General features: G+C 41.5%; 2 protein-coding genes across 15 annotated transcripts; both read right to left on the reverse strand.

The window, feature by feature from the left end:
* Positions 1-998: 998 nt before the first annotated feature.
* LOC103708921 (cation/H(+) antiporter 15) lies at positions 999-4,918 on the reverse strand. Its single transcript, XM_008794033.6, has 3 exons — positions 4,572-4,918; positions 3,347-4,354; positions 999-2,258 (listed from the first exon to the last, which is right to left on the reverse strand). Exons 1-3 carry the CDS (start codon positions 4,764-4,766, stop codon positions 999-1,001), a joined length of 2,463 nt encoding a protein of 820 aa, XP_008792255.1. The 5' UTR covers positions 4,767-4,918.
* Positions 4,919-6,472: 1,554 nt separating this feature from the next.
* Positions 6,473-15,612, reverse strand: LOC103708860 (uncharacterized). Of its 14 annotated transcripts, none has more exons than XM_088710707.1 (4): positions 14,990-15,454; positions 9,361-9,488; positions 8,060-9,287; positions 6,473-7,737 (listed from the first exon to the last, which is right to left on the reverse strand). In XM_088710707.1, exons 3-4 carry the CDS (start codon positions 8,125-8,127, stop codon positions 6,768-6,770), a joined length of 1,038 nt encoding a protein of 345 aa, XP_088566833.1. In that variant the 5' UTR covers positions 8,128-9,287; positions 9,361-9,488; positions 14,990-15,454; the 3' UTR covers positions 6,473-6,767. The 14 variants fall into 14 exon arrangements, with proteins under 14 accessions (XP_088566833.1, XP_088566830.1, XP_088566835.1 ...); XM_088710704.1 differs by adding an exon at positions 13,921-13,973 and having other exon boundaries at positions 8,060-9,488; XM_088710709.1 differs by adding an exon at positions 13,921-13,973 and having other exon boundaries at positions 7,979-9,488.
* Positions 15,613-16,504: the final 892 nt, after the last annotated feature.

The following is a 16,504-nucleotide window of genomic DNA, read 5'->3' on the forward strand; positions in this document are numbered from 1 at the left end:
TGTTAATATTAAATTATGTTATATTATTATACTATAGTATACAATATTATATTACTATATTATAATAAAGTATATTACATTACATTAATATTTTCTTATATCATATATTTATATATTAATATATATCATATTTTATTATGCTTTGTTGTATAATATCATGCAATGTTCTTTTTTGTCATTTTATATACCAAAATACTTTTTCAGTTTGTTTGCCAAGCACATATTAGAGTTCCACAGCATTTTTGAGATATAGTTACCAAACAGTAAATAGCTTTTTATAAAAGCTCTATTTCAAAAAGTTCTACTTTACTACCAACACCTTTTGCCAAATGGGGCCTTAATTTATTCGGTTTCAAGAATGACAGTCCGAACCGTGCATACTCCTAGTAAAAAATATCACCTAAAATCAAGACTCATCGTGTCTATACAAAGCCTGTTGGTGGGAAACTATTTTGGGTGACTTCACATATCTCCTGTGTTTGGCTGCTCCTATTTTATGTTTAGCATGATTGGTATTTTCTTTTAGTCTTTGTATAAATTTAGAGTTTTTTATATACAATTAGATCTATTTTTATATACATTTATTTCTATTTTGTCCCCGAACCATGAACTAAGCATACAATGACTATCCATATTAAATGTAAAATAATAGCCATCTAGGAAATAAGAAAAAATATTTGACAATAGCAGAATTGGATCCCATGCCTCTAATTTCTGATCCAATTTCATTCTACTCTTTATACTTGTTATGATATTAAATGTAGTCAGAATTACTGATGGAAACAGAACACCAACACCTTAACTCTAGGAAAAGCACAAAAATGGTCGAGTAACTCAAAAATGTCACTCGATCAGCTGGTGTGGTGTATTCTCATTGCAAACCTTCTTACCCCCAGAAAAAAAAGAAGAAAAGGGCAAAACTAGTTAATGATAGCAAGAGAAGAACAAGAGCAAAACTCTTAACAAATGTTGCAGAATAGCAGCCGGGTACCATCGACTCAGCCAGCTGGGTAAAACCCTTCTTCCTCAACCAGGAAAGCCTTGACCTCTCCGGCATCCTGGTGCAACCAGGCCTGGTCCTGCTGCTTGACCACGAGCACCGAAAACTTCGACTCGAAGTCTAACGATGCGAGGAATTCCCCCACCACCCCGAGCTCCGGGCAGTCGCCCCACGACGACAGCCCGTCCGACAGCACCGAGTTCGACCGATGCCTCATCCCCACCATCACCAAGTCATAACAACTCTCATCCAACGCCTTCATTTCTTCAACTATCTCCTCCATATCCCCCACCAGCGCCTCCCTGTACACCACCCTCTTGTTCCTGGCACTCATTAGCTTCACCTCGTCGAGAAGCCGGTTGTCGAGCCGCCTCTCGGCCTGATCATCTCTAATGCTCCGGCTCGGCAGGAATCGGATTATGGTCAGTGTAACACCGGGGTGGTTCGCCATGCGGGCTCCGTAGGCCAGCGCCTCCCGGTCGTCCTCGCCGCCGAAGAAAAACACGATGACGTTATGCAAGAAGTCACCGGAAAGGGTGCCCTTGCCCCCTCCGGCCGTCACACCGTCGATGAGAATTCCGACCGAGCACGGCGCGGTGGATAATACTTTCCGGTTGACGGTTCGGAGGCTGCTGTTTACTTCGACGTGGCTGCGAATGATGCGGCGCTTGTGGAAGGGGAGGATGATGAGGGAGGTGCGCTTCTCGACGGCGAGGCGGCAGACCTCGTCATGCATGGAGGAGTAGGGGGAGATGGTGGTGAAGGGGTGGACGGAGACAGTATGGTGGTGGCGCTGCTCGTGGAGGAGGAAGGCATTGATGATATGGTCAGACTCGGGGATGGAAGCGGCGGCGGCGGCGGCGGCGGCGGCAGTGGAGGTGAGAGTGGAAGTAGAGGCGGAGGTGGCGGAGGTGGTGGTGGAGACGGAGGAGTTGGAGCGGGGGAGCTTGTGGGGGATGAAGAGAGGGGCGGCCCGGCCGACGAGCTCGACGAGGTGCAGGACATAGATGGCGATGGGGGCGGTCGGGCTGGCGTAGGAGGCCTCGAGGAGATTGATGGTGGTGGGAACGTGGGACTGGTCTTGGACGCAGGCAAGGAGGCGGAGCTCGGACTCTTGCTTGTGGTGCTGAATGGTTCGGCGCTTGTACACGGAGTAGCGGCGAGAGGGCTGGTAGAGATAGGTGGCGATGGGGATGACGACGGCGGTGATGATGACGGTGGAGAGCATCAGATAGCTGTAGATTTCTTCATCGACGAGCTGCACTTTGAAACATAACGCCACGGTTAGTCAGATTCATGGACTAGTTCTTGTAACATTACATCGTGAATGCATGAAACACTGATGTCGATCTGTGGATTAAGGCCTTTGATCTTGATCTTTCATGGCCGTTTAACATTGGAATAGCTGAGCTCCGGCGTTTCCTGACTGCCATTTTACTGTAAATCTTTGCTAGCTGAAACTTTAATACCCAGCTAGCTCTTAGCTTCCAAGTGTCATTTTATGTTTAATTCTTGCTGTGTCTATGAGAGTGCAAAATAAACATAATTGGGTACAGAAAGTGACCTAACTTTGTAGAGCAAACTTTATGAAGGCTAGCCAAATATAGAATCGAAACAAGGCTATCGTCTAACATTAATCAAATCAAAACAAGTCAACGTCACTTGAATTTCAATCCTATTTTTAGCTCCAACAACTTAGGTGTCATTGGCATAACTTTCATTTTTCTATTTTTACTAATAAATTAAATATTTTATTTTATTTTCAATATTTTAATTTAAAATATTGAAAGAACTTTTTTTGCATTTATTTAAAAATAAATAAATAATAGCAAGAAGTAAAAGCCAAGCTCAGCATGTTTAACATCAACTTTTATGTTTTATTTTTTTTTGATAAAAACGACAATTTATAAAGCTCCAATGTGAGTACATCCTTCTAAATAACGAGAAAGTAAATAACACAAAGAGGAGGGAACATCTGCTGCTCAAGTCCAAAGTATCTCCCCGGCATGCTGGACAACAAAAAAGGCGACCTAGTCTGCTGGCCTATTCGCCTCCTGAACACATGTGCTGCCTGAAAATCGCCCATTTTCTGAGCCAGTCTGCAGGTCTCACGGATGAGGGGATGACCATCATCCGAGAGAGCAGTCCTCACACTGTTTATTATTTTCTATTCAGTCGTTTCTAGATAATTAGCATGTTTTACACAATCAGAGACATAAGGTCCGTGCATGATTAACCAGATAGATAGGTTCCGAAAAGTCAGCTTAAACAATTAACGCACAAATTAATGATGGTTGCCATGTATCATGAACCCAAGAGAACGAGTAAAGCAAACGTGATGGGTACCTTATTAACCTTCCACATATGGTACGTGACCACCTCGACTATCCCCTTGGCATTCATGAAGAGGCTAAGCGAAAGGGCATCCTGGAAGGGGATCCCGAAGTAGAGGGAAGGCAGTAGAATTCCCACCAGCTTCCCCAAGCACGCGAAGAATACGACCGGCTGCAGCTTTGCCAAACCCCTCGCATCGCCGCCGAAGGTCGAGAAATCCGTGTTCAGCCCCGTCAATGCATAGTAGAGCGGCAGCAGCACCGCTTCCACGATAGCTTCTACCTTCTCCACCAGCGCCGCCCCCAGAGGCGGCCCGTCCGGTATCACAAGCCCGAGCATGAGAGCCCCATGGAAGGAATTGGTGCCGATGATGTCACTGTAGAACCCCACCACCAACACGATCAAGAGGAACACAAAGATGTAGACCTCGTCGACCGGCTTCCCTGGCGGCGTGTGGTCGACGACCCATATCGCAATTGGCCTGACCACAAATACGATGAAGACGAACAAGGCGGCGATGGAGAAGAAGGCCCAGGCGGGCGCTGCCGGAGAGACGCGGCCGGCATCTTCGACGATATAGATCAACATGATGACCCAGCCGATGAGGTCATTCGTCATGGACGCCGACATGGCGATCCGCCCCAGCTCGGAGTTGAGCAGGTGGAGTTCGGAGAGTATGGGGACGAGGACGGCGAACGAGGACATGGAGAAGGTGGTGGTGAGGGCGAAGGTGAACGCGAACCTATCGCCGACTTCCTTGGTCAGGGATCGCACGGCGTGCATGCATACGGGGGTTGTGATGGCGAAGGGGAGCACAAGGCCGGAGAGGCCGAGGACCAACGACTTCCGACCGGACCTGACGACCAAAGCAGGATCCATCTTGACGCCGATGACGAAGATCACGTACATGAGGCCGAACGTCGCAATGGTGTCGAGCACGGGCTGCCCTCTCGAAGGAAAGATGGTATTCTTGAATGTTTTGTTACGGCACAAGACCGACGGGCCCAGGATTATTCCTCCCTGCAAATGGACATGATCGGAAACACTTGAGGTCTTGGCCAAGGTATTGGAGGTCACCTTTCTTTTAATTCTTGAATTATTAGCAATTGATTACATTTGTTTTAATTTCAACCAAGGTATTGGGGAATTCATACTTGGAAGAACAGGAACAATCTAAGCAACATAACTGCATGTATGTAAGAATCTAACCAAAAGAATTACGATCAAGAAAGGGTACCATGATCTCGGAAACAATCCTGGGCTGTTTGAGAGGCTTGAGGAGAAAGTGGAGTATGCGAGTGATGGCAACGACCAGCAAGAGCTGCACCGATAACAGAGGCAACGAGAACTCTAAAGGATTGCCGCCTTCCCAAATGCCATTGGAGGAGACAGCGTTACGGGTCGCCGATGTTTTATAACAGTACACGTTCATGGTGTTAAGGGACGCCCTCCTCTCTCAAGCCAAGGAAGAACTAGGAGGTAGAAGAAGAGAAGAAAGAAAGGAAACGTTTCACGACAAGGCTCTCCATGTCGTAAAGATTACCGAGGAGGTGCGAGGACACAGATTCAACAAAGGAAACTGGACTTGGGTCCAGAATTTGACCGTTGACCCGTTGAGGGGATCGTTGGTTCGTTAATGGCGAGAGGTGCTACGGAGTGTGGGCCGATGGTTGTGGAGGTTTGTGTGGATGGGAGAAGGGGATGGGAGGACGAGTCCATGAGAGTGGGAGACGGGAACTGAGCCCGTATGCTCCAATGGATGGTTGCGATCTTATGATTATTTTTTTGGTTTTTTCCATTGTATATTTTTCTAAATATCAAATTTTATATGAATATATTTTTAAAATTGATTTATGCATGTATATCTCCATAAAACATTTGTTTTGCTATTCTACATACCATTTTTTATCTTTGTTTTTGCATATGTACTTATATCATCTAACGCTATTAAAAAATTAACAGTTTCAAATTAAAATAATTAAAATAATTAAAATATCCTTAATGGATGGATGTGCAAAAAGAAATATTTATAAAATGATCGTTATGGAAAATAAAAAAGTAATTTCAAAATTTGATGTTTTTAATTAAAATAAATATGGTTTTCATTAACGGTGTTAGAAGAACCATTATATTAGAGGCATTTGTGCAAAAATAGTGTTTTATGAAGGTACAGAAATAAATATAAATTTTAAGATAGTATTCACGCAAGTTTGAATTTTTAAAAGGATATTCACGCTAAAAAAATCTTATTTTTTTATTAAATTCGTATTTTTTTGCTAATGTACTAATTTTTTTATTGTTAATTATAACTGTTAGTCTGTTAGCTTTATTATTATTATTTCACTATACTTTCTTAGGTCTCTTCACAAGGGAGGCAAGGAGGAGAGTTTTGAAGAGGTACGATATACACGATTTACAAAAACATGGGCTAAAAGTTGGAGAAGATAGGATACCTTTGACGAGTTCAGTATTTGTCAAAATTCACATTATATAATACTAGAAGATATGAAGATATGATGCCCAACCATGTGGCAATTCCTTTTATTTTAGTTGATCTCAACCATCAGCACAAAATTTACCGTATAACCATATTAATAGAGTATAAGTATTATAGAAATATTTATCTTATGCTGGGGAAAAACAAACTTTTCAATCTCAAGTCTCAGTTGCTTGTTTCTGCGTGTTTCCAACTTCAGAAACAAAAATGGCTAATTCTGTTACTAGTTCCAGAAAAGTTGATCTTTTTATCATTTCTTGCCTACAAGATATTTGCATGCAATTTACTAGGTAGTAAAGACTTTTGACCATTTTTATTTCTCATTGTTAGATACAGGAATTTATTTTGGATTGAAAACATGATACCGCATGAAATGTTTAGATCTTCCATAAAAGTTAGCAAGAAGATAAGATACATCCATTTGTAATCTCACACAGGTTTCACATGATGAACAACATAAGGTTGGCCTTATTTCAGCCACCTAGAAAACGCAAGCTGATACCACTTATGAAACACTCCATTGGAGAAAACTCCAAACGATAATACCTAAGGGCCTCCATCTTTGCAACTCCGAAGGCATTTATCCCGTTCTGACAAAAAACATTTTCTTAAAGCTGCTGCAAAACTCACCAGAATGGGAATAATAGAAATCTTGCCGCTGCTTTATTTAGAGTACACTGTACAAGCAATCTCTGCTCATAGGATTTACACCCGACTGTATGCCAAAACTGAGAAATGCTAATAGAAATTAACAATCTCATTGCTCTGGGCCAAGTTCCCATTCTCAAAAACCTTGAGAGAACCAGCTAAACCCTATCAGTTACTGCAAATAATATTATTCCAAAGAAAACTGCAAATAATATTATTCCAAAGAAAATATTATTTGCAGCAAGAGCCACAAAAACGGAGAAAAGTATGGCAGTTCTGATTTCAACTCTACAACCTCGGCGATTCTGGGAGCAAGCTCAAGTCAGGAAATTCCAACTCAGGCATGCCCTGGTCGCCGGCAACCCCGATTTCCAAATCTTGCCTCCTAGGTCCGGCAAAACCATAGCCATAGTCCATGTCAGCCGGGCATTGCTCCACATGACACCAGGTTCCCAGCCTCTTCACATCCGGACTCTGAATCTGGAATGAGAGAGCTGAAGGAGTCTCTCCAAAATGCCAGTCGGTAATCACATCCACCCCTCCAAGCTGATCTTTCTGGCTCTTCCTACTCTGGGGGGTGCTGGTGCTATTAGATGGATCAGCATCCGCATTCCCCATCATCTCTCCAATGCCAAACATGTCCTGGTGTAGATCCTGTAAGCGATCAAGGTGATTAAAGAGCTCCTCATCAGCCTCGGCCTTCACCATGCATGCAACAGCTTCGACAGCAGACTCTGGAGGGTTGGCACTCCTTGTTTCAGCTCCTGCTTCCAGTTTTGGAGCTTTAACTTCTGATTCCTCGACACCAGAAACACCGGAATGCTGCGATGTGGTTGGTGCAGACTCGTAGCATTCTGAAGCTGCCAAGGTTGTGTCCTTAGCCGCAGTGCCGCATTCAGGCAGATTGAGGCGAGCACGGGGGCCATACATTGCCCTTGCCGCTTCATCATAGGCGAGAGCAGCCTCTAATGCAGTGTTGAAGGTTCCAAGCCATAGGCGACTGCCCCCGTTGGGCTTCCGGATCTCTGCAACCCACTTGCCCCAAGTCCGCTGCCTCACGCCACGGTAATTACAGTGGGAATTTTCTGGGCCTCCTTTCCCTCGCATGCAGCCTTTCCTAGAACCCTTTGCAGGCACCCTCTGGATATATTTCTCGCCATCATTGGAACAGTCCGGCTGCCACTTTAGCTTCCTCCACTTGGCCACTGCCTCTGCTACAGGGTGTGTGCCGCCATGCAGATTGCGCACCCTCTTCGTCCTGGAAGTAATGCAAGAAAGTATTCAAGGACGAGCAAGCTGTTAAGCAGGGGACAAAAAAATCATGAGGTACATGAACAGCAGAAGTAGGAAAAGAACTCGGCACCAAGTTCAGAGAACCTGGGCAGAAATCAATTGACAGATTTAACCAAACTTAGCACAAAGACTGAACAGATTGTACTAGTATCAGTGTGTTTGAGAAAATCAAGAAAAGTCAAAGGCGCACGACAAAATATCTGTACCAAAAATCTGTCCAGATTCATTAGAGCACGAAGAGCCATTTGAGCCTTCATATTATTTTTACATGGTATGAAAGCCTTAACCTGATCCTCCTCCTCCCACCAATGGCTTCCTCCTCTATGGTGGGGCTGTTCTCGCTGTAATATTCCATGTCATTAAACACCTCAATTTTCGTATTATGGGCGAAAGATTGACACTTAGAGTGAGAGAGAAGATGTTTGGAGCCAACTTAAGAAACAAGATTGGGTGGTAAAGATTGCCGTCTCGCCTGGAAACTTGACGATCCTCCTGCAGAATATTGGAATGATTGTAACCTCATTCATCATCGCCTTCATCCTGAATTGGCGTTAAACTCTGGTCGTCTTAGCCACATACCCATTGATGGTCAGTGGGCCAAATCCGTGAGAAATTAGTCACGCAAGGTTATAGGGCCAACTTGAGTTAGGCGTACCTAAAAGCGAACACACTTGCTGCTGAGGCTGTAAGTAACATCTGCATGGTTGATGCCTTTTGCTCATAAGAGAAGGTTATTGATCTCTATGCCAATGAGCTTGAGGAACCCTCCAGGTGCTCTTTCCGGTCTGACCAAAGTGCAGGAGGTTTCTATGGCCTCTCTCAGTTCTTTCTCTCTGCTTCACATGCCTTGGCCTTGTGGAATGGTTCAGTCCTTATGGGCAGAGAGCTTGCCAGCTTAACTCTATCATGAAGTCACTCATGGTTCTGACAGTGATGGCATTAGCCATGGGAGAGACACTATCACTAGCCCCAGTCATAATTAAAGGAAATCAAATGGTGGCATCAAAGTTTGAGGTGATGGACAGGAAGATTGAGGCATTAGGTGATGTTGGGGAGGATGTGGGAAGGGGTGAGGGAGTGATCTAGATGTGGGGAAGGGAGTGAAGTTTTGCCATCCTTCGAGGCACCTGTTTAACCTCAAGCTATAGTATCTTTTTGAGTGATAGTCTACTCTCATGGAAAACAAAGAAGCAACATGTAGTTTCACAATTCTCTGCTGAGGCTAAATACCGTTCTACGACGACTACTATATGTGAGCTGACTTAGTTACATTACTTGTTGAATGATTTGAAAGTTGATCATCCTCAACCATCCACTTGATATTGCTGCAAATCCTATTTTTCACGGAAGAACCAAACATATTGAAATAGACTGCTACTTGGTCCATGAAAAAATTCAAGAAGGGGTTCTTCAAACAAAGTATGCACCATCTGCCAGTTAATTAGCCGATATCTTTACTATAACTTCGGGTCGTGATCAATTTCGTCGCCTTGCTAGCAAGTTGGGCATCTTTTCCTGCACCAACTTGAGGGAGAGTGTTAGAGAAAATCAAGAAAAGTCAAAAGCATATGACAAAATTTCTCTGTACCAAAATTCTGTCCAAATTCATTAGCGCGCAAAGCCATTTGAGCCTTCATATTATTTTGCACAGCGAAACAATTGCTCCAATTTCAGATTCAACAAAAGATATCTAGCCTCGCAAACATTCCCTTAGCTCTGTAAGCACAAACATCCACAGAGACGTTAGAAGCAGACATTCTATGGAGTACTTCAGGCAAACCATCTATGTCAAAAATAAATGGTTTATTGTGAGCTAATCGGACTGAATTTTCCAAAACTAGCCTCTTGATTGTATATATGATTCATAAGAATATTTTCGTACACGATCACTTTCAGGGTCACATCGCATCTGAAATGCAGAAGAGCATGAATCAAAGCAGCCCGCTTAAACTCAAGATATCTCTTGGCTCCTCTCACATAATAGGATTCTAAGTGCGGACCATTTCATCAACAAGATAATACATGGGGGCACTACAAGAAGACTTTGTAGCATCCAAGATGAAACCATCCTGCACTTTTTGCTTGTATGCCAATTCCCTAGGAAATTGTGGAGGTACATCTTTCGCTTTTTAGGTATCACCAACAGGTTTCCCTCCTTCAAAGCATTTTGTTCGCTTTGGAGAGAACAAGCAGTATTTACAAGGATGAAAGTTTGGGATCCTTTGGATCCTGCATGTTTGTACGAAATTGGCTTGAGAGGAAATTAAATCCTTCTTCAACAACACTTAGCACACTAGGGAAGAAGTATGAAAGCTTACCTGGTGGATATTTTGCTTAGAGAGCCTGTACTATAGGAGAATATAGGGATTAGTACGGCTTCAAACGTATTGTCTCTTTTTACTACTCTCTTCCTTCTCTGCTCACTTCCCTTCCCACATCCTTAACTCCAGGCCTTTGCAGGACACCTACAAGTAAGCCTGTTGATGTACCTAAGAACTTCCATTCTGAAGAAAAGCCTGTGATCTTTTGACAATGTCAGAACATCATCCTTATACAAGAATCGAAAATTGCAGCACCTACATCGGTCTTCCTAAGCTCCATGGGCAGCTCTATATTGGACAGTTGGGAACATTTAGATGCTGTCGGCTCTGCCGGAGAAATTCTAATAGGATGGGCATCTAGAATATTTGATCATAGCAACTCCATTAAAAAGGAATTCTCGTTCACAGTTGAACTATATTGCAGGGCAGTGAAGAAGATTATTTATATAACGGCTGTATATGGTCCGAATGACAGGGATGAGAGAGATGTCTTCTTTCAAGAATTGGTGATGGTCAGAAGCACTCTATCAGGCCCTTGGTTTTTGGGGGGTGATTTCAATATTACTAAGTCTTGTGACGATTGAAGGGGTAATCAGCAGAGCTTGAAGGACAATTTGATCTTTATAGACTTCATATCCTCTCCAAATCTTATAGATCTTGATCTTAAAGGAAGGAACTTCACGTAGAGTAACAGAAGAGATTATCCTTCCCCGGCAAGACTTGATAGATTCCTTCTCTCCCCAAAATGAGAGAACTTGTTCCGTGCTTCTATACAGAAAGATCTTTCTAGCTCCGCATCCGATCATGTTCTGATAGTGCTTGAGTGTGATATCAGATTTGATGAACAAAAATCTAAAGATTTGAATTATGGTGGCTTAAGGAGCATGACTTGGATGATGTTGTTACCAACTCTTGGAGATGTATCGGAGGAAGTCCCAACCATGCAGCAGCTTGGGTGGATAATTTGAGGAGGCTCCATTTGGCAATTAAGAGGTGGTCTTCCACTAAAAAAATTCGAATAGAGATTAAAAGAGAAACTACAACATGATGTGGATATTCTTGATAGGAAGGAGGAGTGTACTGATCTCTCACCAAAAGAACTTGAGACAAGAAGAATTTTGAGAATAACTCTAGAGGATTTGTACCATAAGGAGAAATTGTATTGGAAATAGAGGGTTAAAATTACTTGGCTTAAGGAAGGGGATAGAAACACACTTATTTCCACAAAGTAGCGTCAAGTAGGAAGCGGAGAGATTATATTGCAGCTCTATTGGATGACGACACCGGATTCACATCACAAGAGGACATAAATTCCAAATTGCGCTCTTTTTTCAAGAACTTATTTGCTAATGCCTACACTCCTAAAATCTCTATTACCTGGAGTCTACTATATAGTGATTGTTGGGTAAAGCAATCCGCTTAGCTTTTGAAGAGGCATCCGGTCTGAAAATCAACTTTCATAAGAGCTCTATTCTATGTATCAATATGAAAGACAGGGAGGCTTCGATGTATGCTGATTGGATGAATTGTAAAAAAAGGTCCTTCACTTTTCCTTACTTGGGTCTACCCCTCTGTGACAGGAAGTTGCCTAAACATTGTTGGTTTCTGTTCATTCAAAAGATCAATTCAAGATTGGCTTCTTGGAAAGGTAGACTCTTATCTTGGGGTGGTAGACTAACATTAATTAATTATGTTTTGACTGCATTACCTTCATACTACATATCTATTTTCAAGTTGCCCAAATGGGTCATCAATATAATTGATAAAATGAGGACGACCTTTCTATGGAGAGGAGAAGAAAGTGTCGGTGGATTCCATTGTCTAGTTAATTGGGATAAAGTTTGTAGAACAAAAAACCAGGGAGGATTTGGTATAAAAAACATTGATCAAATGAACCAAACCCTTCTCGCCAAATGGGCTTAGAAATTTCTTAAAGGACCTGAGAACCATTGGTGGAATCAGATAAATACTGCCTACTACAAGAGGTGCAAGTTTGGAATGAGATCGACAAAAAGTCTCGTTAACCTAACACCTATTTGGAGAGATATTTGCAGACAAGATGGCACCACCTAGAATTGTATCTCCTTTAAGCTTAGAAATGGACGTAGCATTCGCTTTTGAGAGAATTTGTGGATTGATTCAGTACCAATTTGCACTCTTTTTGCAGGATTAAATGAAAAGGTTGTTAAGCACAACACCTCTGTGACCAATTATTGGAGTTGGAGAACATTGACATGTCACATTAGACTACGAGGTCCTTCGGCGCAGGAAGAGATGAGATAACTAGAGGCCCTTTATGAGATTCTTGACCTACTTAGACCCTCAAGGCTTGTTGATGTTCTGGTATGGAAGTTAACCCCAAATGGTATGTATTCCATTGACTTTTACTACAATTTTTTGAATAATGGAGGATTAAGATGCCAAAATCACAAGATCATATGGAGGGCAGCCATTCCAAAGAAAGTTAGAGTCTTCCTTTGTCTTGCTTTAAGAAACAAACCTCATACAGGAGAGACTATAACTAAGAAAGGATGGGATGTTATTGTTAGCTGCCCTTTATGTGGTTATAGCAGTGAATCGGTTAATCACTTATTTATAAGGTGCTCGTTCTCTAAAAGCATTTGGTCCACTATCAAACTACAATTGAATTTGAAGGGCCGGCCTACAAATTTTCATGATTTATGGACCAAATGGAGAGCCAGGAACAAAATATTGTTGGGGAAAAGTGCAGGGGATCAACTTCTTGCAGCTATTTGCCGGGAGACTTGGAAACAATGAATGAGAGAATTTTTCTCAAAAGGAATCGATCCATTTACTTCATCCTTCAAAAGGCACTATATACTTTTCATAGTTGGGAGTGCATATGCTCAATGAAAATAGAGAAGAATCACCGGCAACTGTGGAGTAATCTTGCTTTTCTATCATGAACTTTGTATCTTTTACTTCTTTCTTCCCTCTTACCCTTGTACATTCTTTTGCACCTCTTCCCATGTGTAAATTTATCTTTTCTTAATAATATAATATGGGGAAGCTTTTGGCTACCTCCATTTTCACTCAAAAAAGACAATGACATGCTATCAACCTTTGTAGTCCTACTATAAAGGGCTACCCTAGAACATGCAAAATACCTCTCTCTCTCTCTCTGGTGGGGTTGTCACCAATTCGAAAAACTAGACTTCTCTCAAATGCCAACGAACTTAGCATAGGATGGTCAAACTAGAAATGCTAGTCTTAGTTTCATGCTGGCAGCATTTTTTGTTTCGTAAGAGCTAATTATATAACATATGTGTTTCATAACTCAAAACTTGATGTTTCCAATACATTCAAAAAAACATATTGCAACAGAAGTTTGGCAGTAGTGGCATGAGACTGGGTAGTCCAGTGTGAACTATTGGAAGCTTTCAACTTGGCTAAAAAGCAATCTTTCAGTTGTTCTATAAAGTGTTAAATTGGTGATAATTGCTAACTCTCCAAATAAATGTTTATAGTGATATCTATTTTATAGATGATTGAGTAAGCTCCAACAGAAACTGCTACAACTGAGTTTCTTAGAATTAATTTTTCATTGTAGTAGAAAATGTGCCGGCAACGGTATTGTTTACGAGTTTTCCAATCTACATTGTTCTGGCCAACCAGCCTGAGCTCGACTAGTTTACATCCCTTTCCACTTGGGAGAGTCCATGGTTCGAACCCTAGAGATGGCATCCCCACCATAATTCTCAAAAAATTATTGTGTGTTCTATATCCTTATTAATGAATGGTAAAAGATATTTCATCAAAATGCTGTTGATATGGAGATAAAGAATTGAGTTTTTTAAAATCCATACCTAGCAACATGATACAATCATTTCACCCACGATGCCATCCAGCTCTCCTATATCTAATTCCGCACAAATCATAGCACAGATGCAACAAAAATCAGAAAAGCATGTGATCCATCAGAAATAGAAAATAGTACAGAAAACAAAACATTGTCATGTTACATACATAGAACTGCAAGAAATAAAGAATATAAAAAGGTAAAGGCCTATTTGATATTGTTTTTGTTTTTAAAAAACCAGCAAGAACAATTTGACTATATTGAATGTATTTTATTTCAAATTATTTGTAAAATTTTTACAGCTTTTGGTACTAAAGATTTATTGGTTTCAGATTTTGCAAATCCTATCCTCAGTGCCGATCTCCATGTAGTATTCTACTAATTTGTAGGGGAAACAATAACCCAAAAAACAATGACGATAGCAAACAAGCCCTAAATTTAAGCCATCTAATTCATAACATTTCATAGATTTGCCCATCCTACCAAAATGATCGACAAAGAACACTCTATTTTCTCCCTCTGTTCTACTCCAAACATCAACATAGGAATACCATACTACACATAAGATTATTCGATTTTAAGAGTTCTTCATCCATTTATATATATCTTTTACTAAAAAAGATATAGCCTAAAACTATAGTTGCCACTCTGTTCTTCTTACAGAAACTGGAACCGTCACTCAATAAGCGATCTCTCTCCAAATGAATGAATCATATTACTGCTGGAATTTGATCCACTCTGCTGCCTCAAATCCTATATAGACGAGCAGATATCTTATTCTTTTTTCTTCTCAAGATTAGAGATCAATGAAATCTAGATCATACGCCCATAACCCAACACATAAATGTCCAATCAACTAGTATAAGTTTTTCACAGCAAATCGATCCCTAGACTCAACGCCCTTCAGGATCAACGAAAACACACTACTGAAAATCTCTAAGACCACCAAAAAAAAAAAAATTAGAACTCGAATGCAACAAGAGAAACCAAAGTAAAACCGAAACAAAATCAAATAAACAGAGTAGAAATAAAGAACCAAATCAAAAGGAAAAGACAACTATTATCAACTTACTCACCTCTCTTGCTCCGCCATACGGGAAACAACTCCAGAAAAAGATTTTTTTTTTTTGATGATAAAACTCCTCCCTGCTCGTTCTACCTCGGGCTACCCGTTTGGTTTTTGATGGGTTTAACGCTCTCGCTTTTTCTCCTACTCTTTTTTTCTACACAGATCTTGGCGGATAAGGCTACGCGACTTCGTACGCGGCACTTTCAGGGCAGTTCCAAAACCTAGCACGAATTCTGATGCGTGGCCCTGACCGTTCCCGTTACGTGGTGCAGCCACCGTTCAACACGCGGCGTTGGAAGCTTCCGGAGTTGGCAACGGCGCTCGCTCTCTCTCTCGTCCTCTCGTTTGCTTGGCGACGAAGTAGTTCTCTCCTTGCGTGCGCAGGTTAAATTACTTGATTACACCGCAAAAATAAGTAAAATTTCCTCCTTGCCACACTCCTGTTTCTGGTATGGCGCCAAGGAAACTAGAAGACGTAACATCAGCGGATTCGGGTTGTTTCTTTTGCGCGAAAGAACCGTTGGATCGCATCTTACGCATATTCCAAAACACCTTGCCTGCACAGATTTCGAAGTGAATATTACGTAATCCAACGGTTCCACGGTTCCTTCGCGCGAAAGATACAACCCGAACCCGACAAAACCGCGGAAAATCTTGCATTTTATCTGAAATCGTTTTGGGACTATTTTAACCCGAGTTTCCCACAGTCCACCCACGTGACCTAACACGTAACCCCATAACCACTTCTTATTCAGCTTGTTCCATTACCTAAAATTATTCGGTGGAATTAAAGAACTAGTATCAGAAAATATCCATGTCTTAAAAGTCATACAGGATGATCGTGATCCGGATCATGATCGTGAACCTAAAATTATTCTTGTTTCTTTTTACAGGCCAAGGTATGTTGGATGGTGGCCGAATTCAATAAAGTTGAGTTTTGAGTTTTCAGGTGATGATCCACTCCGAGCCTAACCCAACCTGACCAAGACGTCCTCCATTTGAACAGTCGGTGATACACAAAATTGGAGATTTATCTCAAGTCTTATACGAGTTATATGAATTCGAATTTATATTCTCATCGTATTTGTAGTTGCATACTATATCTCGTGGTTGATGTTCTTTTTTTTGGAGTGATCTCTTGGTTGATGTTCAAACTGCAAATTTGCAGCCTTTGACACCATGAAATTGGTCGATCAAACTATTCATACAATAAATGATTTTTATTACAAAACATTTCAACGAGCCTATTCCAGTTGTTGCCAAAGAAAAATTCCCAAACCCAAAGAACAATATGATAGCCAAGTGCTACTCCAGTTGTTGCTTTCAACAGTACCGAGAAGACCAAACAGCATGTCAAAGGAAAGCATAAGATGAACCTAGTTTATGATACAAATTGAATATAAATTAAAGTGGGCTTGTTTATATTTCCTCCCGATGAATTCACTTGCAAGGAAAGCCTGTGAATGAACTGTACAGTTACTGCATTCAGATTTCCCCAGACATGAAATTTATGCGATTATGA

The sequence above is a fragment of the Phoenix dactylifera genome, chromosome 14 (genome assembly GCF_051530095.1).
Source record: "Phoenix dactylifera cultivar Ajwa chromosome 14, Ajwa_hap1_PhDact_Kaust_v1.1, whole genome shotgun sequence".
Classification (NCBI taxonomy): Eukaryota; Viridiplantae; Streptophyta; class Magnoliopsida; order Arecales; family Arecaceae; genus Phoenix; species Phoenix dactylifera.

Excerpts from the sequence above, each read along its gene's own strand:
- LOC103708921 (XM_008794033.6), bottom strand. The coding sequence starts at position 4,766 with ATGAACGTGTACTGTTATAAAACATCGGCGACCCGTAACGCTGTCTCC. Across the intron at positions 4,355-4,571 it reads GGATTGTTTCCGAGATCATG|GGAGGAATAATCCTGGGCCC; the intron begins GTACCCTTTCTT and ends GTCCATTTGCAG. Across the intron at positions 2,259-3,346 it reads ATATGTGGAAGGTTAATAAG|CTCGTCGATGAAGAAATCTA; the intron begins GTACCCATCACG and ends TTCAAAGTGCAG.
- LOC103708860 (XM_088710707.1), bottom strand. The coding sequence starts at position 8,127 with ATGGAATATTACAGCGAGAACAGCCCCACCATAGAGGAGGAAGCCATT. Across the intron at positions 7,738-8,059 it reads GGTGGGAGGAGGAGGATCAG|GACGAAGAGGGTGCGCAATC; the intron begins GTTAAGGCTTTC and ends CATTACTTCCAG.